The sequence below is a fragment of the Arachis ipaensis genome, chromosome B7 (assembly GCF_059453495.1).
Source record: "Arachis ipaensis isolate K30076 ecotype BB chromosome B7, ASM5945349v1, whole genome shotgun sequence".
Lineage (NCBI taxonomy): Eukaryota > Viridiplantae > Streptophyta > Magnoliopsida > Fabales > Fabaceae > Arachis > Arachis ipaensis.
This window is the reverse complement of record NC_142442.1, coordinates 875,127-891,924: the sequence shown is the minus strand read 5'-3', so window position 1 is coordinate 891,924 and position 16,798 is coordinate 875,127. Positions and strand designations below refer to the sequence as shown.

Below are 16,798 nucleotides of genomic sequence, written 5' to 3'. Positions count from 1 at the left end.
CAAATAAGCCCATTTATGTTAGTATTGGGCCTAACGCGACTCAAGCCCACCAGAAAAAGAAAAGAAAAATGAAAAATCAAACCATTGCATTGACTAAGGAGTCAACGCTGTCCCACGGTCTTGCATGAAGATAGAATTGTAGTTATTATGCTACTTTTGTTTGGTTGTTAATTTGAGTAAGAAATGGATCATTCAATGACCTTCACAAACACAATCATTGCTAAACTGGAGGAACTTGATTAATGAAAGAGAATGAACTGAAGAGGGAACACTCTGATCTATCTAGAACCTTCAAGCTTGTGTTGGAAACGCAACAAAACAAGGTAAACTTTAACACACAAATCAGTTAATCATGAAAAAGGCTTCTTATTTCTGAAGTTACAATTCCACTGAGTATATTGAACCAAAACTTTTGTTGGTTTGTTGATTGGTTGCAGGGAGAACTTGTGATTGTTGGAAGTTGAAAAGACGTGACTTCCCTGCTGCACCCATTCACTTGTCAAGTTTGCTGTGGTGTCTTCAAACTTCAAAGTTGAAAGTGCATGCAGATGCAGATGCAGGATTTCCAATATCCATATTGACGCAATAATGAGGATTATCTTATATTCTTCTCATTCGAATTCGATGATTGCTGTTTGCTGCTAGAGGTTTGAGTCAACCTTGTGTTGGAAAGTCAACAAGGTAATTAATTTATTTTACTGTTAGTTTGTTCGTTCTGTTTTCACATTCCATACTGGTTGTTGATGTGTACTGATCCTGAAAACTGAAGCGGCCATTTTTATAATGTATGATATGAAACCGTGTCTTTGTTTGATTCATTTATAAAAAAGAAACAGCTAAATCTTATTACAAGGAAATCAGGTTCTTCAGTTCTAGTTTTGGTTACCTTTCAGTATTATTATCACTCACCAAAGCTGCACAAAATTTTTTCTCTCAAAATTAGTTATTGCTTTCATCTCGTGTTCAGGTGAAGTTGCATTTAGTAGAGTATTGATGGATTTTGTTAGCAGCTTTGCCGCTTCAATTTCAAGAGACTTGGTCTGTGGAGCAGTAGACGAATTACGCTATCCTTGCTGCTTCCACGACCTTGTTGAGGGCCTTGAACATGAAGACAAAATGCTTGTGGACACAAAAAAGCGTGTCCAAGAACATGTTCATCACCAAAAGCGGCAACTGAAAAAGACTGATGAACTAATGCACAAATGGCTCAACCAAGCTAACAACCTTTCAAATGATGTGGATAATTTACTCACAGAAACAAGGACAAACAAGATTTATTGTTTCGGAAAGTGTCCTAATTTGTTTTGGCGATATCGCTTGGGGAAGAAGTTAGTAAAGAACAAAGGGGATGTTAAAAAGTGTATTGGAGAAGGTAGCAAGTATACGCAGTTTGAACGGCTTGCTTCGCTTCCAGGCTTGAGATACTTTTCTCCTGAAAGATGTTTGAAGTTTGAGAGCACACAATCTGCTTATGATCAACTCATGCAGGCACTAAATGATGACACTGTTAACATGGTCGGCATGTATGGGATGCCAGGATGTGGTAAAACCACATTGGCAATGGAAGTTGGGAGAAAGGCAAAAGAAGAGGGGCTTTTTGGGGAAGTAGTCTTTGTTCCTGTGTCTAGTGTTGTGGAAATTCAAAGAATCCAAGAAAAAATTGCAAGTTGGCTACAGTTTGATTTTCCTCAAAAAGAGGAAATTCAAAGAGCACAATGCTTGGACAAGTTCTTCGGAGAAAATCATGAGAATGTTCTTTTGATTTTGGATGATGTATGGGATAGGCTTGATTTTGAAGCCATAGGAATTCCCTCCTTTAAGAACCACAGGGGATGCAAAGTTCTCATCACCACACGGTCTGAAGCAGTTTGTTCTCTGAATGATTGCCAAAAGAAGATCCGATTGAAGACCATAGAACTTGAAGAAGCGTGGAAACTTTTCCAAACTCAAGCACAGATAACTGAAGACACTTCTAATGCCTTGAAGAAATTGGCAAAAGAAATTTCAGATAAATGTGAAGGACTGCTTGTGGCAATAGTAGCTATAGCTAACACTTTGAAAGGCAAGGGTGAAGCAGATTGGAAGGTTGCGTCGGATAATCTTAAAAGATGTAAGCCTGTGATCATTGAGGGAGGTTTGCAAAATCCTTACAAGATTCTGCGTGTCAGCTATGATAACTTGGACCCTGTAGAACAGTCACTTTTCTTGTTATGTTCTGTATTCCCTGAAGACTTTGAAATTCCAGTTGAAGATTTAATCAGAATTGCAATAGGGGTGGGCCTAGTTGAAGAAGTTGTCACATTTGAAGGGGCAAGAAACAAAGTAATTGTAGCTAAGGATAAGCTTTTAAGTTTCAGCTTATTGTTAGATGCTGTTGGAGTAAACTGTGTCAAAATGCATGACTTAGTTCGCGATGTAGCCCGTTGGATTGCGCGCAATGATGGTAAGGCAATTGAGTGTGTCATGGAAAACAATGCAAACTTGGTGGATAGCACTCCGATAAGATATCTGTGGTGCAAGCAATTTCCAGTCGAGTTGGACTGTTCTAGTATTGAATTTTTATGCATAAAAACAGATACGGAAGTATCAGAAGGAATTTTCAAAGGAATTGCAAGTCTCAGAGTTTTGATTCTTTGCTGGGAAGGCCATCAGACAAGAGAATTGTCAACCATGTCCCTCAAATCACTGACAGACCTTCATTCTCTATTCCTAAGTGGGTGGGAATTATTTGACATCTCGTTTGTGGGAGATATGAAAAAACTTGAAAGTCTTACATTGCATAATTGTTCTCTCCCTGAATTAATTGATGTTCTAGTCACACAAGTACCAAACCTGAGATTGCTAAATTTATCAGGATGTGAAATGGAAGGGAATCCATTTGAGGTAATTGGAAAGCACCCGCGAATTGAGGAACTGTACATTAATGATGATAGGCCAGAATGGGATTTGGAAGATGAAGACCCTCCTGAATTCTTCAGCAAGTTCAGTGTCCCCCAACCACTGGAAAGGTATCAAATACGACTGGGCAAATACTTCTCAAAATATCAACAAAAGTGTCTCAGTCATGGCAGAACCTTATTTCTTAGTTGTTTTGACACATCTAATGTGGCAGTCAGGAATTTGGCCAAGAAAGCAGAAATTCTGCATATAGCAAATATTCGTGGAGATGTCAAAAGTATCATCCCTGGCATATTTCAAATTGAAGGAGGAGGAGGAGGTATGAACCATGGGTGGATTGAGCTGCTGATAAAAAAATCAGAGGATATAGTGCATTTGGTTGACACTGGCAAACATTTGAGTGAAGTAGGTTCTCTCTTGTCCGAGTTGCGCAAGCTAACAATCAAGCGGATGAAGAAGCTAAGATATTTATATCATGGTCAGCATGGGAGTGGTCTTTTTGTGAAACTAGAGGAGCTGTATATAAAAAAGTGTCCACAACTGCAAGGAACATTATTTGACTGGAAGCTGAATTTGTGCAGTCTAACGGCCTTGAAATTGTTTGAGTGTAAAAAGCTGACATCTGTCTTCACGCTTGCTGCAGCTCGTGTGAGCCACTTGGAAATACTGGAAATATTGTACTGTGATGGAATCAAGCATGTATTAGATGATGATGAGGAAATTGAGTCAAGTAATGATGATGATGGCTGTTTAGTGTTCCAAAAGTTGAAACGGCTATTAGTTAGAGGGTGTAAGAAGATTGAATACATAATCCCAGCCACATTGGCTCAGGGCCTACTACATTTGGAATGCTTGGAAATAGAAGATAATAATGAGTTGAAACATGTGTTTGGCCACTCCAAACATGGAGCCCAGAAGAGCCAAAATGCACTCAAGATTGATCTTCCACGTCTAGGAGAGCTTGCTCTTGTTAAGTTGCCAAACATCATTAGCATTTGCCCAAGAAATTGCCGTGCAACATGGCAATCACTACATCAGGTAGCTTTGCGGAATTGTCCTGAGTTTGTCATTGAGTCTGCCAATAATTGCATGGCTGGTTCCAAGAGAAGACAGGATGACCAGAGTATCATTGAGGTAAAATTGCTTTAATTTTTCTTTCGTTGTCAACTTGTTGATTATCTACCTGCACAATTTGACAGGAACTGTAGGAATCAGTATAAAAGAGGAGCTCCACATATAACAATGCATATTACTCTATTGGCATGCATTTATGATTAATACAACCAAAACTGGAAAAAGTTTAAACCAAATTTCTTAAAGACATACTAAGAGTAAGGTGCAAATAATTCGATAAGTGTAAGCTGGGAGATTCCATTTATTACAGAGCTTGTTACAAAAACAAGATTATTTTTAGTACTGTTATCTTTAGAATGTATTTGTTTTATCTGCATTTATCATTTTAAACAGTCAAAAATGTTGGAGTGTCATTTTAATAAAGAATTTACTAGTCTCAAGACACAACCTACACAACTCCTAAAACAAAAAGAGAGAAGAACAATAGTATTTCAATAAATAATAATTACATAAAATATGATTATGGTTGTTTACTGCTGAAATTATGTGATGAATTTTTCTTTTTAAATCTTTATTAACTACATTAAACAACAGATAAAAGGCAATGACTCAAGTTTATATGAGATAAGAATGAAGGAGTGTGAGTTAAAAGCCGTACTTGAGGTGGCAGATCGATTCATTGATAAGGAGCAAGATCCATTGATGAAATGTTTACAAAAGCTAGGCTGTATATACAATGCTCTTACACAATCCATGAATCCCCAAAATCTTGAGCAAATGGTGGTAAGTGGAAACACTAATGAAGGAGAGTTTCAATACTTGCTAGATTTTCATTTGGAATCTAATCAAGTGGAAAATTTCCCGCCATCAGTTTCCATTGTGAACTACAAATTTGGTAAGTATTTCACGCTATTTTCACGTGTGATTTTTGCGTATGTCCTTTTGGAAATGTCTTTAGAGGGGAAAAAATACTTAGTATATGAAGTTCACTTTATATATGTACTTAGTGCTTGAAATATTAAGCATAGATCTAAGTTAATAGACGGTCTACTTAACAATCAGTGAAGCAATATACCTGATACCATATCGAATTGTAACTCATCTGCGAAGCAATTTTGAATTCCTTCATTTTTCCCGTCTTCCAGGACCATTCAATCTGTGCAATCTCAAAAGTGTGATATTAAGATCTTGTTTGATGCTACAAACATTGTTTGAACCATCCACAGCTATTAGCTTGACTTCATTGGAAGAATTGATGATAGCCGATTGCCATGAGTTGAAATATGTAGTAACTTCTGAAATTGCTCATGGAAATATAGAGGAAATAACTCCGGAAGATTACGAACCGCAGAGTTATGCTTCAATGTTTCCAAGATTGAAAAGGATCAATGTTATGAATTGTCACTCATTGGAATATATACTGCATGTATCCTTTGCTCAAGGCCTAATGGAGCTGCAAGAAGTCGAAATACGACATGTTCCTCAGTTGAGATATATATTTGGTGAAAATATTAACGATCGTGTTCATTCTTCTAATGATCATCAAGAAAATGTCCAAATTGAGCTTCCTGCTTTGGAAAAAATGGCACTCTTCGATTTACCAAATATGATCAACGTTTGTTCGGGCAGTTATTATGCCACGTGCTCATGTCTGCAACAGACTGTCATGGATAATGTTGGGTTGTCTACCCTGTCTGTCAACAATAGGATGGTTCATTCAGGAGCTACACAATCACAGACACAAAAAGGAAAAAACTCTTCACATTCAAGTCGCAATCATGGTTCTGGATTTGTATGACTCCACCAATATCTTCCTCACTCACTGTCCCTCATCCTCTTTATATTTCTTCCTCCTCTTCTTTTTCTTTTTCTTTATTTTTTCTTTTTGGTGTTATGCATGCCATTAGTTTAAACTTTAAACCATATTTTTATTTTCTGATGATTATTCATATACCTTGCATGTCATTCTAATTAACTGTTTATAGAAGTTTCCCGTATTGGGAAGTCACCAATACAATAAGTGAGAATGACAATAGAATTATTTGAAAGAATTTTTGCTAGACTGCCAAAATTTATGGAGGTTGGATCAAGACTATTCATCCATAAAAGTCTCACTATTTAGTGGTTTTGTAAGTTAAAGAAGTCAAAACCCAGCCATTAGGATTTTATTGTATAATATGTGTTGTAGTGTCATTTAATAGCTACCACTTTGAGTTCTTTCCCTTCCTCTTTGCTGTACTATCAGTGCTGATGAGTAGTATGCTTTTACAGGATAAAACAAATGGGAAAATGTCAGGATCTGAGTCTATTTGGAACAACTCCGAAATAGAAGGCAATTTTCATCTGGATGAAGTTCCCATCAACAGACAAGAAATGACCTCATGGTACATATGGAAGGGTGCCAAACACTTTGTGACCCTCCAAAATGTTACTTTGCTATACATTTTGGGTTGTCAAAAGCTGAAGGTCATATTCTCTCCCTGTGTGTTGAGAAGCCTACCTCAATTGACGATCCTAGTAGTAATACAGTGTCATGAATTGGAGCAAATCATTGAGGAGGATGAAAATTACGAAGTTGCACCAAACCCTGAATCCAAAAAAGTGTCCTTCTCAAAGCTAAAGTTACTTCTTATCACTCACTGCAACAAATTGAAGCATATGTTCCATCTTTCTGCATCCCACGAGTTTCCACAACTAGAGTATTTGATCATAAAACAAAATCCCTGCCTCGAGCAAGTATTTCGAGAATGTGAACAAGATGTGGGGGATAGGAATGGAAGGGTGGTCGAGGCTTTGCTTCCAGAACTGAAACATGTAATATTAATGCAACTGCCAAACTTATGTAACATCTCTCAAGGGATAGAGTTTAACAGTCTGGATAATCTTCTTGTGCACAATTGTCCAAAACTCACACTTACTTCCACAACTACTGCAGAGGAGATGTTGCGAAGTTATTATCATGGTATGCATTCACTATGCACTTGTTTTGGTTGGACTATTGATTCTCTTGATGGTTTGGCCCTCTTATCATTTCCATAATTCTAATAATCTTTGTATTGCAGACAACGTAATTAATTTCTTCGTGCTTAGCGAATTACTCTGCATAAATGATATTGTAAATAAAGAAACTGTTCAACATCAACCAGCATCTGAAAGCCGAGGCAGAGCCAATGAATCAGATGAGATTCTCACATCAGGCAGAGAAAACAAAGGGTCAAGAGAGTTACAATCATTGGAGCAGATTCCTCAAGCTGACTTGACACAGGTTCATATTGTATTTTTCTTTTTCACTTTTCCCCTTCAAAACTTGGGCATCAGTATGTGAAGAACAAATTAAACTAGAAACAATAAGAGGTAATATCAACAACATTGAATTGCTAATAAAGCATTACCTCTTTGGAATTGTAGAGGGAATTTGTCAATGCTTCTAGGCTTGAAGACAAGGAGCATAAGAGTGAGAACATAAACAAAGAGGGAAGTTCTCAGAATCAGTACCACGAAAGGTGTGAGAGCAAGAATCTAGAAGAAAAGGAGATCTCTTATGGACAAGAGCATGAAGAACCTAAGAGAGAGGAGTTGAACAAAAAGGATTTTATTGAACCACGTTGTTCTTATGTTCTTGACAGGCAGCACCAGGAGAAAGAGCATTCTTGCAGTGTCTGTATTACTCAATGCTCTAACGGTAAAGAATTTTCATTTCACTATGCTCTATCTCTTCTTCCACTTGCCTTCCTTCTTGTCCCCTCTCATCTTTTATAGAGTTTTTTGCCAGATACATCCATTGTAGAGGAGCTGAATTCTTTAGTTGAAGCTGGTGAATTGCGTGCTGAATGTGTTGCAACTTTGAGCTCTTTCTTAACTGCTCAGCCTTCGATGCGTCTCACCATTGATAACTCCTCTTTGATTTTTAAAGGCTTTGCCTATTCATCACTTCATAGGCTTGTGTCTTTTCTATCTACTCAACCTCTATTGTCTCTTGTTGGCGACAAGCATGCTGAATTCTTGGATCTCATTCGCCTCGTTGGATGTTTTCCTTTCAACAAAGGCTGGTTAAGTGATTTGGAGGACAGGGTTGCCACTTCTTTGCCGGTTTCTTCCTTGTCAAGCTTGGATAAACTTCTTGCAGATAAACAACAGGTTCTTTCTAAGTTGGAGCCGCTTCAGGATAGAGTGAATGCCCTCCACTCTGAACTTGCTGAATTGTCCACTGAGATGGAACCCTTGTTACGTTCTCTACAAGAAACAGAGGCTCAGGAAGCCAACATTCTCGCCACCTTGAATTATCCATTGTTTCAACTTTAATCATGTTGCTCTTTAATTTGTTTGTTTGGAATTGTTACTTTCTCTTCAAGAAACAGAGACTTTCTTTGTTTCAAGAGAAAGAGGGTCGAAAATCTTTCTTGTTTCTTCCCGATAATGGGCAGAAGTGGGAGGGAAGTTGGCTTGGCTTTCTTTTTCACAAAAATACCCCTTCAAATATTGTGTCTTGGCTTGGCTTGGCTTGGTTTGTTATTGTTATGCTACTATATTTTGTGGTTCCCTACCTATGTGTTGATGACAGAAGCTGCTACTCTAATGACAGTCTTTATTGAACCTGGGTTATTATTTAAGACATGATAAATATAGATGAGTGAATGTAACTAATGTATATTCTGAATGTGAAAATAATAAAATATGATGACTTATGTGCTTGTCCTTGTGTTTATTTTAGATGAGCATATCTCTATTTTGTTATTAGCTATGTTACAACACTAATTATGCTACTAGTGACAAGCTTTTGATGTAGTCATTTTGTTTAATTGTTAAAAAAAGGAAAGGAAAGAATACTTGTAAAATAATTGGAACAAATCAGCCTATTTATGTTAGTCTTGGGCCTACTTACTTTCTTAACAAAGTCTTTTCCTACTAGTTGGGTCAACTAAATGGATTAAAGATGTTATTGTGTTGTGTCCAACTGTCCATGCATTAGGATGTGATGAAGTTTTACGTTGGTTGTCGCAGGTCTAACACATGAATCTAAATATGTTGGTTATCACAGGCCTAACACATACATCTAAAGATGTCATTGTGTCGTGACCATGCATTCTATTGCGACACATTGGTTGTGTATCTTCTTCTTCTTCTTCTTCTTCTTCCTTGGACTCTCGACTGTGGAGGGTTCCGGATGAGTAAGATGGCTAGCTCCACGGTTTAATATTGGGCCTAGTGGGCTAATACACAGCCTCCTAAGACTGGGTAACAAATAAGCCCATTTATGTTAGTATTGGGCCTAACGCGACTCAAGCCCACCAGAAAAAAAAAGAAAAATGAAAAATCAAACCATTGCATTGACTAAGGGGTCAACGCTGTCCCACGGTCTTGCATGAAGATAGAATTGTAGTTATTATGTTACTTTTGTTTGGTTGTTAATTTGAGTAAGAAATGGATCATTCAATGACCTTCACAAACACAATCATTGCTAACCTGGAGGAACTTGATGAATGAAAGAGAATGAACTGAAGAGGGAACACTCTGATCTATCTAGAACCTTCAAGCTTGTGTTGGAAACTCAACAAAACAAGGTAAACTTTAACACACAAATCAGTTAATCATGAAAAAGGCTTCTTATTTCTGAAGTTACAATTCCACTGAGTATATTGAACCAAAACTTTTGGAAACAAATAAGTATTTATCATCTAATATATAGACTAGATTGCCAAACCAAAAAGGACCTAAATGAAAATGTTTATAAATATAGAGATTTGATTTTATTAGAAATGTTTAAATTTAAGGAATTTGATTGAAAGTTGAGTACAATTATAGAGAAATACAAAGTAATTAAACCATTTTTCTAAATTACTTCAATGATATATCTATCTATTATCAAAATATAATACTTACTTGCATTTAAAATATTGGCCAGCTAAATAAATAGAGAAATAGTACGGAAATATTTGGTAACAATTAGTTAAAAACAGTTAGAATTTGTTTTAACTAGTATTCATTAATTGTTATTAGAATTAATGAATACTAAATAAGGCAATGTTGGAAATTTTTTTTGTTTTCTTAGCATTACTCGAAATAAAAATGCCAATAATTGACTATGGAATGACACTGGGGTAATGCTAGGGAGACAAAAAAAAAAGCAATGAATGCTAAATAAGGCAAGTTATGGCTGTTTTTGGCTGATTTTCTTTGGTTACCAAACATTTCCGATAATGGAAATAAGAATTTGCATGAATTAGTATAAACTAAGTGATTTAAGTCGATCTCTTCAATTCTTGTGTTCAGGTTAAGCTGCATTAATATTTAGTGGAGTTATGAACTTATGATGGATTGCATTTCTGGTTTTGCCTCTTCCATTTCAAGAGATTTGGTGGTAGGAACAACAAATCAATTGCGCTATCCTTGTTGCTTCAATGATTTCATTGAAGACCTTGAACAAGAGGAAGAAAAGTTAATCACAACAAGGAACAGTGTTGAAGACCGAGTTAAACATGCCAGAAAACAAGTAATAAAGAATGCTGAAGTTGTGAATGCATGGTTGGAGAAATCTAACCCTCTCAAAGATAAAGCAGAGGAGTTAATAAGAAAAGCAAGAACAAACAGGAGTTGTTGTTTTGGCTACTGTCCAAATTGGATTTGGAAGTATCATCTAGCCAAGAAGTTAGCAAAAAGAAGAAAGGAAGTTGAAATGTGTGTTCAAGAAGGTAAAATGTATATACAATATGAAAGGATTGCTTCACTTCCAAGCAAGCAACATTTCTTGGAAAATTGTTTGAAGTTTGATAGCAGAGAAGGTGACTATGAGGAGCTTCTAGAGGCACTAAAAGATGATGAGGTTACTACTATTGGATTGTATGGCATGGGAGGTTGTGGTAAAACCACCATGGCTATGGAACTTATGAGGACTGCAGAAGCTGAGAATCTATTTGATAAGGTGCTTTTTGTGTCTGTGTCTAATATAGTAGATGTCAGGAAGATTCAAGATAGAATTGCCAGTGCTTTGCAGTTTCAGTTTCCAGAAGGAGGAGAATCGGAGAGAGCACAGCGCTTGCGCGCGAGATTGAATCTTGATGACCAGAGAACTCTTGTCATTCTAGATGATTTATGGCAATCACTTGATTTTGGTGTTATAGGAATTCCATCAGGTCAAAACCATAGAAACTGCAAGGTTCTCATCACTACACAATATGAAACAGTTTGTAGTCTGATGAATTGTCAAAGAATGATTTACTTATCAACCTTAACTGATGAAGAAGCGTGGGAGCTTTTCCAGAATCAAGCACAACTATCTGGAAGCACTTCGGATAACTTGAAGCATCTGGGAAGACTGATTTCAGATGAATGCAAAGGATTGCCTGTTGCTATTGCTGCTCTGGCTAGCACTTTGAAAGGCAAGGCTGAAGATGATTGGAATGTTGCATTGGTTAGATTGAGGAATTCAATTCCGGTGAATATTGAGAGAGGTCTGAAAGATCCTTATAAATGCTTCAGAGTAAGCTATGACAACTTGGATACCAAAGAAGCCAAGTCACTTTTCTTGTTGTGTTCTGTGTTCCCTGAAGGTTATGAAATCCCAGTTGAAACTCTAATTAGATTTGCAATAGGACTTGGCATGGTTGGAGAAGTTTGGTCATATGAGGAGGCAAGGAATGAAGTATGTGCAGCTAAGAACAAACTCATAAGTTCTTGTTTGCTATCAGATATTGGAGGAGGAAAGCGTGTCAAGATGCATGATTTGGTTCGCGACGTAGCCCTTTGCATTGCAAACAATGACAACAAGGTGATCAAGTGTGTGTTAGAAAATAGTGCAATTTTGGAATCCAGATCAATAAGGTATCTGTTGTGTAAGGAGTTTCCAAGTGAACTAAACTGTTCAAGTATTGAACTTCTATGCTTAGAAACAAATTCAGAAGTATCAGATGAAATGTTCAGAACAATGGGAAGGCTTCAAGTTTTGTTTCTTAGCTGCAAAGGCCTTGGTACTAGCTCATTATCAACCATGTCGTTTAAGTGGTTGATAAACCTTCGTTGTTTATGGCTGAAGATGTGGAAATTAGGTGACATCTCTTCCATGGGATATATGACAAAGCTCGAAAGCCTTACGCTGCTTGGTTGTTCATTCTTGGAGTTAACTGAAGATGTAATGGCACAACTAACAAAATTGAGGCTGCTACATTTGTCAGAATGCAAAATGGAGAGAAATCCTTTTCAAGTAATCGGAAGAAGGCCATCATTGGAAGAACTTTACATTGATGGTGAGACATCTAAATGGGACAATGGTAATGGAGGCCAAACTGAATTCTTCAGAAATTTTAGAGTCCCTCAAGCATTGGCAAGGTACCATATACAACTAGGACACAAATTTAAGGGTCATGGAGATAAAATCCTTAGCTGTCGTAGAACCTTAATTCTTAGCTGTTTTGATACATCAAATGCATCAGCTGTGGCTTTGGCAGAGAAAGCAGAGGTTCTGCTTCTAGCAAATATTGTTGGAGGTGCACAAAATATCACACCTGATATATTCCAAATTGAAAGAGAAGGATTTATGGATTATGGCTGTATTCAGCTTTGGTTATGTGATTCTGATGAGATCAAGTGTTTGGTTGAAAACAGCAATCATCCCCAACAAAGGCTGAGAAATATGTTCTCCAGGTTGCGGCAACTAAGACTCGAAAGAATGAAGAATTTTGGAGCTTTATATCATGGTGTGCCTCCTATTGGCCTTTTTGAGAAGCTAGAGCATCTATATATAAGCAAATGTCCACTGAAAACATGTCTCTTCACACCTGCGATTGCTCGAGGTCTGCAACAGTTGGAAAAGCTAGAGATATTTTCATGTGATGAACTGAAGCATATACTTGAAGATGAGGAGATAAGTGGACAGGACCATAGGGTGATCTTCTCAAAATTGAAAAAACTTCATATTATGGGGTGCCAAATGCTAGAATATGTAATCCCAGTTACTTTTTCTCAAGGCCTTGTGCAATTGGAGTCTTTGGATATAGATTATTGTGGTGAGTTGAAATATGTGTTTGGAGAATGCAGCACAGATGGTGATACAAGTCATCAAAATGGAATCAACATCGAGTTTCCTGCGCTTCAGGTGCTTCGACTTACTGATAATTGGAACATGATTGGCATTTTCCCCCAGTGTTACAGTGCAGAGTGGCCATCTCTGCATAAGTTTTATTTGGAATATTGTCCAAAGCTTAAGATAATGTCCATCAATACTTTCAAGGCTAATGAATGCAAGGTGAGCAAAGTGATGAGGCATAGTTAACTTGAAATTACTTTCCTTGTATATTATCCTGATTCTGTTTCATTCATTTGTTTCCTTGTCTTACAAGTTACAGGACACAGTGGCCATTGAGAAGGACTTCCTCTCTTGGGAAACCATATGTATACACAAGTCCAAAGTAGAAACTATTTTTAGCCTCGAACAGGCCGAGATCATTGAGCAACCGGTGAGATTACAGTTAAGACATCTAGAACTTTCGCATCTACGTCAGATGAAGTATATTTGTGTAGGTTTGAAAAACTTTTTTGTCTTCCAAAATCTAAAGACATTAGAGATCAAAAGATGTGAAAAGTTGGAGGTAACCTTTCCTGCTTCTGTTATGAGATGCCTTCCAGAATTGAAGCATCTAAAGATTATAAAATGCCGGGAACTGAAGTTGATCATTGAAGAGGGTGATGCAGAGAATCACAGATTATCAAATTGTGTTCCTCCACAGCCATGCTTCCCAAAGCTGTCTGAACTGATTATTACAGACTGCCAGAACTTGGAAAGTTTATTCCTTGTCTCCGAATCGAATGACCTTCCCAATCTAGAAGTTCTCATCATAGTTGGAGCTGGTAAGCTAAAAGAATTGATCAGATGTGAAGAAAGACAAAGTGATCAAATAAGAAACGTGCAAGTTAAGCTTCCAAAGCTTAAACTTCTAATGCTGATGTCCATGTCTAATCTTTGCCAAGAAATTGAACTGCCCTCTGCAGCACTTTGTGTCATCGATGAATGTCCAAAATTCCCTCTGACTTCATCGGTTGCTACCTTCAAGGAGTTTGAACGAAAAATCTCTGAATTGGATATAGGTAAGTCTGTGCAACTGGATTTTAACTGTTTATATTTTCACATATGATTTCTCTATAGTGAATTAGTATTTTCTCATGTCTTAAAAACTGGTTATTTGGATAAAGTGGTATATACATTATTCTTTTAATGTACAAGTTTATACATTAATAATTTTTGTTCCTACAAAATTTTCCCTGTCTAATGGAAGATCTGGAGGATCTGGAAATAGCTGGAATTGACCAATGGAAAGTACTCGACAGGGTTCGCGAGATTAATAAATCGGATCAGGTTTTTTCTGATTCCTTGTTGCTTATTTTTCTTATCAAACAAAGCCATATTATGACTTAGTGTTTCCAGATTGAAGAAGAAGAAGCAGAGATCAAAATTGTTGGAAAATCTTCTTATTTTGATATACCATCTACATCTACAAGTCCCTTGGACATTGCTGTACATAAAGCACACTCACATGTGAGAATAATGCTCTAAGCTACTGTTTTTCTGAATCAATATTGGAAAATCTGAGAATGAGTGGCTTTAACAATTATGCTTGTGCACTTATTCATTACTTCTTACAGGAGTTAATGACATATATACTGTATTAACTTTTGAATGTTATACAAAATATTGAGAGTTCAATTAGTAAGAAAGTGATGACCATCTTATAAAATATCAAAGACCTTGTGAATGATGAATTGATGATCCTATCATTAAATGAACCTACTAATATTGAAACTTAACATTAGCAGCTGAAGAAGGAAACTAAACTAGAGACACTGAAGTATTATCAATGAGGTTAAATAATTGAACAATATGTCTTATATATGGAAATTGCAGAGTATTGAAGGAATAGAGAAAACCTGTGTTGGAGAAGTTCCAGCATCACTGAAGCCAATATCACCAATTTTTGGTTCAGAAGTAGTAGCAAAACCTCTATATAAAATACCCTCTATTGTAAGTTAGCTGTTCATTTCAATTTTCAAATACATGATAGTGAAATTGTTCTATTCTGTGATGTGTGTAGAATGTTGAGGACAAGATTAAAGAAGGCCAAAAAATGCAGGATGTTAAAGATAGTATCCAAGAGCAAGAGCAACCTCACTTATCAGATAAGCAAGTTGTCTCTAATAGCAATATTGAGGTTCATGGAGGTTAGTAATCTTCTTTCTTTTTATTTTAAAATATAGATAATGTTATTAATACTACCATTTTTCATGTGCAGATTCGTCGATGATAACGAAATTGGAAGCATTTAAGCAGTGTTCTGATCTTGATGATGCACAAATTGCACTGCTTGCTGAGGCAATAGCTGTGTATCCTCATCTTTGGAAAGTTGTTGAGGATTTCAGCATGCGCTTTCAAGCTTGGATGTTGAAGACTTTGGTAGATATATTATTCTTCCTTCGGAACGAATCTCCGGCCAGTGTTACTCCTCAACGGAAGAAGGACTTCCAGAAACTCTGTGATGAAGCTATTCAGTTGGGATTTGACAAGTCATGGATTCATGAAATGCATCAACGTGTTATGGTTATGGTTAAGGATACTAATAAGGTGGATCATGCACAAGAACAACTTGGTGAGCTTCTTAAGAAGCATGATCATCTAACTGAGCAACTTCAAAGCATTAAGGCTGAAATTGTTAGTCTCAGAGACTTTGTTGCTTCTCACAAAAGATGTTTTGATTTTCTTTGATTTATTGAATTGTTTCTTGTGCAAGCAAGCACTCAATTACATGCATGTGTTTTGTAATAACTACATACCACTCAGTGCTATAATTGATCATAGCAAAATTGTGATGCAGAAATTGCTGCACTCAAAAATTTAGCTTCCTCTTTATTTTGTCAGGGATGAAATTGACAAAATAATCTCAATGACTTTGTTGATTTCTCAAAAGAAATGTTTTGATTTCCTATTTGGATATACTGTTGTATGATATATGATCCCACTTCTTTTTTTTTTTTTCTTAAGATGCATATTATTCACTTACTTTATGTTGCTTTCCTGCATTCATTCTCTGTCTCTCTCTCTCTCTGCCTCAAAGTATATTATTTATTACCCAAAAATAATATATAAAATAAAATTAGGTTTAATTATTCTGTTGGTCCTTATAGTTTCACAAAATTTTCAATTAGGTCTCTGTACTTTTTTTCCTTTTAATTGGGTCGTTGCACCAATTTTTTTTTTAAATTAAGTCCCTCTTAACAGTAATTGGTTTAATTATATAGGGACCCAATTAAGAAAAAAAATTGGTGCAGGGGTCAAATAAAAGGAAAAAAATATAGAGACCTAATTAAAAATAAAATTTGGTACAAAAACTCAATTAAAAAAAAATATAAAAACCTAATTGAAAATTTTACTAAGGACTAACAGAGTAATTAAACTATAAATTACTTGGTTTATCAGCATACTAACCACTTTTCTAAAATATTTTTATCGATAAAAAAATATTTTATTATGAACAATGCAAATATTATCATTTTTGTCCACTATTTAGTCAGTATTTTGTCAGCAATAATTTGTTTTCATATTTAAAGAGTTTTGCACACAAAAAATATATAATTTGTGTTTATATTTATTAGAATTTGTACATATAAATCAATACAATTTATACATATATTTTTTAAAATTTACATATATAAATTAATAAAATTTATTTATTAAAAATAATTTCATATTTATACTGATTAAATAATAATAAAAAATACAAAAAAAATTGCTGATCCCAATAATTTTTCTTTTATTATTTCTAAAATGTAGAATATAAAGTACTTA

General features: G+C 36.0%; 2 protein-coding genes across 8 annotated transcripts; both read left to right on the top strand.

The window, feature by feature from the left end:
* Positions 1–158: 158 nt before the first annotated feature.
* On the top strand, positions 159–8,663 carry LOC107608945 (uncharacterized). Of its 2 annotated transcripts, none has more exons than XM_021106841.2 (9): positions 159–323; positions 438–681; positions 968–4,032; positions 4,567–4,867; positions 5,118–5,764; positions 6,244–6,934; positions 7,035–7,237; positions 7,381–7,654; positions 7,745–8,663. In XM_021106841.2, the coding sequence occupies exons 3-9, from the start codon at positions 994–996 to the stop codon at positions 8,272–8,274; spliced, it is 5,685 nt and encodes a 1,894-aa protein (XP_020962500.1). In that variant the 5' UTR covers positions 159–323; positions 438–681; positions 968–993; the 3' UTR covers positions 8,275–8,663. The 2 variants fall into 2 exon arrangements, with proteins under 2 accessions (XP_020962500.1, XP_088349167.1); XM_088493041.1 differs by having other exon boundaries at positions 163–323; positions 1,011–4,032.
* Positions 8,664–9,392: 729 nt separating this feature from the next.
* On the top strand, positions 9,393–15,937 carry LOC107609954 (uncharacterized). Of its 6 annotated transcripts, none has more exons than XM_016312018.3 (8): positions 9,393–9,533; positions 10,243–13,210; positions 13,311–14,049; positions 14,238–14,317; positions 14,387–14,497; positions 14,864–14,980; positions 15,051–15,177; positions 15,249–15,937. In XM_016312018.3, the coding sequence occupies exons 2-8, from the start codon at positions 10,280–10,282 to the stop codon at positions 15,716–15,718; spliced, it is 4,575 nt and encodes a 1,524-aa protein (XP_016167504.2). In that variant the 5' UTR covers positions 9,393–9,533; positions 10,243–10,279; the 3' UTR covers positions 15,719–15,937. The 6 variants fall into 6 exon arrangements, with proteins under 6 accessions (XP_016167504.2, XP_016167505.2, XP_088349175.1 ...); XM_016312019.3 differs by having other exon boundaries at positions 14,864–14,944; positions 15,249–15,868; XM_088493049.1 differs by lacking the exon at positions 14,387–14,497.
* Positions 15,938–16,798: the final 861 nt, after the last annotated feature.